General features: G+C 36.3%; 1 protein-coding gene across 1 annotated transcript in view; it reads left to right on the top strand.

Annotated features, from left to right (window-relative positions):
- Nucleotides 1–5,920, top strand: part of LOC105115501 (plasma membrane ATPase 4) — an 8,975-nt gene extending 3,055 nt beyond the window's left edge. Inside the window, 16 exon segments of the mRNA XM_011012406.1 lie at nucleotides 664–710; nucleotides 712–781; nucleotides 873–1,109; nucleotides 2,001–2,762; nucleotides 2,838–2,960; nucleotides 3,060–3,164; nucleotides 3,268–3,412; nucleotides 3,513–3,677; nucleotides 3,783–4,021; nucleotides 4,131–4,163; nucleotides 4,251–4,332; nucleotides 4,431–4,588; nucleotides 4,688–4,861; nucleotides 4,944–5,126; nucleotides 5,226–5,407; nucleotides 5,556–5,920. Of these exon segments, the coding sequence (XP_011010708.1) occupies nucleotides 664–710; nucleotides 712–781; nucleotides 873–1,109; nucleotides 2,001–2,762; nucleotides 2,838–2,960; nucleotides 3,060–3,164; nucleotides 3,268–3,412; nucleotides 3,513–3,677; nucleotides 3,783–4,021; nucleotides 4,131–4,163; nucleotides 4,251–4,332; nucleotides 4,431–4,588; nucleotides 4,688–4,861; nucleotides 4,944–5,126; nucleotides 5,226–5,407; nucleotides 5,556–5,652 (2,802 nt within the window). The 3' untranslated portion in view covers nucleotides 5,653–5,920.
- The last annotated feature ends 371 nt before the right edge of the window (nucleotides 5,921–6,291 follow it).

The following is a 6,291-nucleotide window of genomic DNA, read 5'->3' as shown; positions in this document are numbered from 1 at the left end:
AATTTAGACTTGAAAATGACCTTTTTAAGTCTTGGGCTCTGTATTAAAGTTGTAGGCTTATGTCTTACCTTTCCATCCATATAAATTGGACCTAAATCTGAGATCTGTAGCTCCAGATATGACCCAATTACCGAACAGTGTTCCGGTTTGGATTGCACCGATATCTCTTCTTTGAGTTTGACTATCTCTTTGTTCTTTCAATTTAAGTTCTTAAATTCATCGATCAATCTTTTTATTTATGTAATATGCCTGTATTTAAAATGAACATTTATTACAAATTAAATGTATCTTATATTATTAGATATATTATTATAAAACATACTTTAGTTAATGAGTTATTAATACTTCAAGTGCAAAATGATGATATAAAACTTTAATAAAAATACACTTTTAAGTACTAATCACGTATCAATCAGAATCACACAAAGTGGGGGCTGTCCCTTATGTGAGAGCAACCTTGTAATTCTAATAATTGAAAAAATGATACTCACGGTAAAATAATAGGGTTGTTTTAACGGTTATTTCTCGATTGAAATAGTACAAAAATTAATCTAAATTGTTGTGAAAATACAATAATTAAAAAATGAAATTCAAGATTTAATATCGGGTCACCGGGGATACTGATAATTGCAATGTTGTTGTGAAATTGGTTTTTGTTAACAGGAAAAGATTCTGGTTGAGGAAGTGTTCGAGCAATTGAAATGTACAAAAGGGTTTGACCTCGGATGAAGGAGCCAACAGGCTTCAAATCTTTGGCCCCAACAAAGTGGAAGAGAAAAAGGTCCCTAATGATACCTTGGCATGTACATGGAACTTATTATGTTATGTTGTTTGCTGATTTGTGGACTAATGACAAGTATTTCAATGAACAGGAAAGCAAATTTCTCAAGTTCTTAGGGTTCATGTGGAATCCTCTATCATGGGTTATGGAAGCTGCAGCTATCATGGCTATTGCATTGGCGAATGGCGATAGAAGGCCCCCGGATTGGCAAGACTTTGTCGGTATCATCTGCTTGCTTGTGATCAACTCTGCCATTAGTTTCATTGAAGAAAACAATGCGGGAAATGCTGCTGCTGCACTTATGGCTGGCCTGGCTCCTAAAACCAAGGTAATTCAAGAAACTGTGTAGCACATTTAGTTGGCTACTTGCAGATTGGCTAAGGGAGTGTATGTTTTGCACCTGCTTGTATTTGTGGTACAAAAAATACACTTAGATGTTTGATAATACATTAAATTGTGTTTTATACTATGGAATTTATTAAAAAATTAAGTTTGAAATGTAATTTTTATAAAGCATTTTTTGTATAGTTTTTTAATTGAATTTCATAAAACTCTGTTAGTTTTTGTGTTTTAAAAATATTGTTTTTAAAATTTGAAATTTTTTTATTTTATTTACTTTAAATTATTTTTTTGTATTTTCAGATTATTTTGATACTCTGATATAAATTTTTTTTTTTTGATATAATTTCAAGTAAAAAATACTTTTGAAAAATAACTATAACAAAATATTTTATATATATTTTTTATTTTATATAAATCTCAACTATAATTTTTACTATTTAAATCCAACTAACTACATCTAATTATATTTTTTTTTAAACTTATTTTTTAAAATTATAACTATAAAAACTACCTAAAAAATAAACAGTCTACGGCACTTTGTTCATATACATATGTATAAGATATTTTCATCGGCTTGCGTGTTTTATGATGTGTGAAATCTGATGACTTGGATAAGCCTCTAAAGTGTCATGTATACTGGTTTATAGTGAACTATGTATCGAGTTTTTTTATTTTTGTTAAAAGTCAGTGTCATGCTTCGTTACAAGTAGATAAGAAGAAACAACATAATCTACTAATGATAAATGTTAGATGCTGGCATACTGCCATTATGATAGAAAAAGAGAAGAATAAAAGAGTGGTTAAACACTTGCTTAAAAATTAATATTAACTAATTATAATTAATTTTGTACTTTATTTTCATTCCATGCTGGTGTAGGTTCTTAGGGATGGAAAGTGGAATGAGGAGGATGCTGCAATTCTGGTTCCCGGAGACATCATTAGTGTCAAATTGGGAGATATCATTCCTGCTGATGCCCGTCTTCTTGAGGGTGATCCTTTAAAGGTTGATCAATCTGCTCTCACTGGGGAGTCACTTCCAGTAACTAAGCATCCAGGCGATGAAGTTTTCTCAGGCTCCACTTGTAAACAAGGAGAGATTGAGGCTGTTGTTATTGCTACTGGTGTTCACACCTTCTTCGGAAAGGCTGCGCATCTGGTGGACAACACCAACCAAGTTGGCCACTTCCAAAAGGTTCTTACTGCTATTGGGAACTTCTGTATTTGTTCAATAGCAGTTGGAATGGTTATTGAGATCATAGTCATGTACCCAATTCAGCACCGCAAGTACAGAGATGGAATTGACAATCTTTTGGTTCTCTTGATTGGAGGCATCCCCATTGCTATGCCAACGGTCTTGTCGGTGACGATGGCTATTGGATCCCACAAGCTGTCCCAACAAGGTGCCATCACTAAGCGTATGACTGCCATTGAAGAGATGGCAGGCATGGATGTACTCTGCAGTGACAAAACTGGGACTCTAACCTTCAACAAATTGAGCATTGACAAAAACTTGATTGAGGTTTTTGCAAAGGCTGTGGACAAAGATTATGTCATCCTGCTTGCTGCCAGGGCCTCTAGAGTTGAAAATCAAGATGCCATTGACGCTGCCATGGTTGGAATGCTTGGTGATCCAAAGGAGGTACAATGCCTGCTTTGCATATTTTAAGACATCAAGTAATGAACGCGAGCCTTAATCTCACGTATTTGTATGCAGGCAAGGGCTGGTATAAGAGAGGTACACTTCCTTCCATTCGATCCTGTGGACAAGAGGACTGCTTTAACCTACATTGATGCTGCTGGAAACTGGCATAGAGCAAGTAAAGGTGCCCCTGAGCAGGTAACTTGTTGCTACTTTAAATTTCATACCACCTTTTGGTGTAACACTCGAAAAAGATTAGTGAGTTATCTTGTTCAAACTATTTTTTTCTGTGAATAGATCCTCGCCCTATGCAATTGCAGGGAAGATGTTAAGAAGAAGGTTCATTCTTGTATTGATAAGTTTGCTGAAAGAGGGCTTCGGTCATTGGCTGTTGCTAGACAGGTTTTAATGCCTTGAATTGATATTCTGCAGCGTTCCTTTGCTTTCCCTACATTGTTTTTGGAAAAAACATCCTCTTATTACTGGTACTGTGGTTTGGATGCAGCAAGTGCCTGAGAAAAGTAAGGAAAGTCCAGGTGGTCCATGGTAGTTCGTTGGCTTGTTGAACCTCTTTGATCCTCCAAGACATGACAGTGCTGAAACCATCCGTAGGGCACTCAATCTCGGCGTAAATGTCAAGATGATTACTGGTGATTTTTTGTTATTTGATAAGCTATTTAGTGAATGCAATGGTGATTATTATTTATTTTTTTATGTTGTTGCTTACTTTATGGTGATTTTAATATACAGGTGATCAGCTTGCTATTGCAAAGGAGACAGGACGAAGGCTTGGGATGGGAACAAACATGTACCCTTCAGCTTCTTTACTTGGTCAGGATAAGGATGCAAGCATAGCTACTCTTCCTGTTGAAGAGTTGATTGAGAGGGCAGATGGGTTTGCTGGCGTGTTTCCAGGTGGGTGCTTTCGTTATTCCACCTATGACAAAAATATTCGGCACTTGTTGGTGTCGATTCGGTTAGATAGATTATTTTATCTAACTAAATCCATTTTCTTCATAGAGCACAAATATGAAATCGTGAAGAAATTGCAAGAAAGGAAGCACATTGTCGGAATGACTGGTGATGGTGTTAATGATGCTCCTGCATTGAAGAAGGCAGATATTGGAATTACTGTTGCTGATGCTACAGATGCTGCAAGAAGTGCTTCTGACATTGTCCTAACAGAGCCTGGATTGAGTGTCATTATAAGTGCTGTGCTGACCAGTAGAGCTATTTTCCAAAGGATGAAGAACTACACTGTTAGTTGTGCATGCTTCTTATGTTCTTGACCAAGCTCACAAGTTTTCTTCCCTTTAAATTCTATTTCCATTTTAACAATTAGTGACTTAAATACCTTCACTATTGCAGATCTATGCAGTTTCCATCACAATCCGTATTGTGGTAAGTAACCACTAGCAGTTTATAAATGTGGTTTTCTATTATAAACACAGCACCACTCCTTTCTGACATTAAATTCGAATTTGGCTGTTTGGGTTCATGCTTATTGCTCTGATATGGAAACACGACTTCTCTCCTTTCATGGTTTTGATTATTGCCATCCTAAATGATGGTGAGTAGTGATGAGAATGGTTTTAAAATTATTAATTACTTTTTATGTAGGCCAAGACGGCACGGTAGTTTTGAGTATTGATTTATCATGTTTCGTAGGTACAATCATGACAATCTCAAAAGAAGTTAAGCCATCACCCTTACCTGATAGCTGGAAACTAAAAGAGATATTTGCCACTGGAATCGTACTTGGTGGTTACCTGGCATTGATGACTGTGATATTCTTCTGGGCAGTGCATGATACTGATTTCTTTTCGGTAACAGACGCCACATTTTGACTAGCAAACTTGTATTGAGTTGCAGAATAGTGCTGTTTGGTGGATACCAATGTGCATTTTCACGTTCCACACATGCAGGAAAAATTTGGTCTCAGATCGTTGAGGAAAAATGATGAAGAAATGATGGGTGCCTTATACCTTCAAGTTAGTATTGTGAGCCAAGCTCTTATTTTCGTGACTCGTTCTCGCAGCTGGTCCTTTATTGAACGACCTGGTCTGCTACTGGTGTCTGCTTTCATGATTGCACAGCTGGTAATATTTGCTTCCTCCTTGATGTGGTTTGGAGGTGAAGAATTCCTTCAGAAATAATCTAACGAACACTGGTTTTCATCAGGTTGCAACTGTGATTGCCGTTTATGTCAACTGGGGTTTTGCAAGGATCAAGGGAATTGGCTGGGGTTGGGCTGGTGTCATCTGGATTTACAGTATTGTTTTCTATTTCCCACTTGATATTATGAAGTTTGCCATCCGCTACATCCTAAGTGGAAAGGCATGGCTCAATTTGCTAGAGAACAAGGTACATTATTTTTCCCGAACACTGATCTTTCCAGGTACTCGAACATGTATTTAGTAGTTGGAACTGAAATGTGGCACACAATTTTTCCTCGTGTGACAGACCGCCTTTACCACCAAGAAAGATTATGGTAAAGAGGAGAGAGAAGCTCATTGGGCTCTTGCACAAAGGACCTTGCATGGGCTTCAACCACCAGAGACTGCTGGTGTCTTCAATGAAAAGAGCGGCTATAGGGAGTTGTCTGAAATCGCTGAGCAGGCTAAGAGACGAGCAGAGGTTGCAAGGTATGGCATTAGTCTTTTGATTTTTGTTTTTATCACTGGTAGAGAATATTGTAATGTTTTATTGCTTGATATATAATCTAAATCGATTCGTTCTTGAATTTTTTAGTCATTAATCAGCTTACTAAGATAATTTATCTATCATGAATAGGCTCCGGGAGCTTCACACACTTAAGGGGCATGATGAATCGGTTGTTAAACTCAAGGGTTTGGATATTGATACCATCCAGCAGCATTGCACAGTGTAAAAATCCTGAATTAACTTTGCTACCAGAAAAGGAAAGGCCTGAAGTTCAATGACAAACCCTCTAGAAAAGCAGATAGACCTGAATAGTTGAGAACTTCTCTAGACGGGGGAGAAAATGCTATGTATATAATTCTAGTATCTTGTACCCTTTGTTTTTATGTGTTTTAAACTCTGGAAGAAAAAGGGCACTGTTCCCCTACTTCTTGCTCTATGATGGGCCTTCTAGTGCCACCTTGTCACAGTTTTTCAAGGTTAATCTTATTTTTCGTCAGCTTAATAAATTCTAGTGTTCATGTTTCTTTGCTTTGCTGCATGTTTTTTCTTCATTGTAAGTCTGCTATAACAAGACTCGGTGCAATGACAAACCAATGCAACAACACAACTTTTAAATAAACTTTTTAATTTGATGAGTGATTGATATTTAAAAATGTATTTTTATCAAAGTTTTATATTATTATTTTGCACTTGAAGTATCAATAACTCCTTAACTAAAACATATTTTATAATAATATATCTAATAATATAAGATACTTTTAACTTACGGTAAATATTCATTTTAAATGCAGGCCTATCACATAAATGAAAGGATTGATTGATGAATTTAAAAACTGAAATTGAAAGGACAAAGAGATAGCCAAAT

This window comes from Populus euphratica, unplaced genomic scaffold (genome assembly GCF_000495115.2).
Source record: "Populus euphratica unplaced genomic scaffold, PopEup_1.0 scaffold719.1, whole genome shotgun sequence".
Lineage (NCBI taxonomy): Eukaryota > Viridiplantae > Streptophyta > Magnoliopsida > Malpighiales > Salicaceae > Populus > Populus euphratica.
This window is presented reverse-complemented; position numbering and strand designations above follow the sequence as displayed.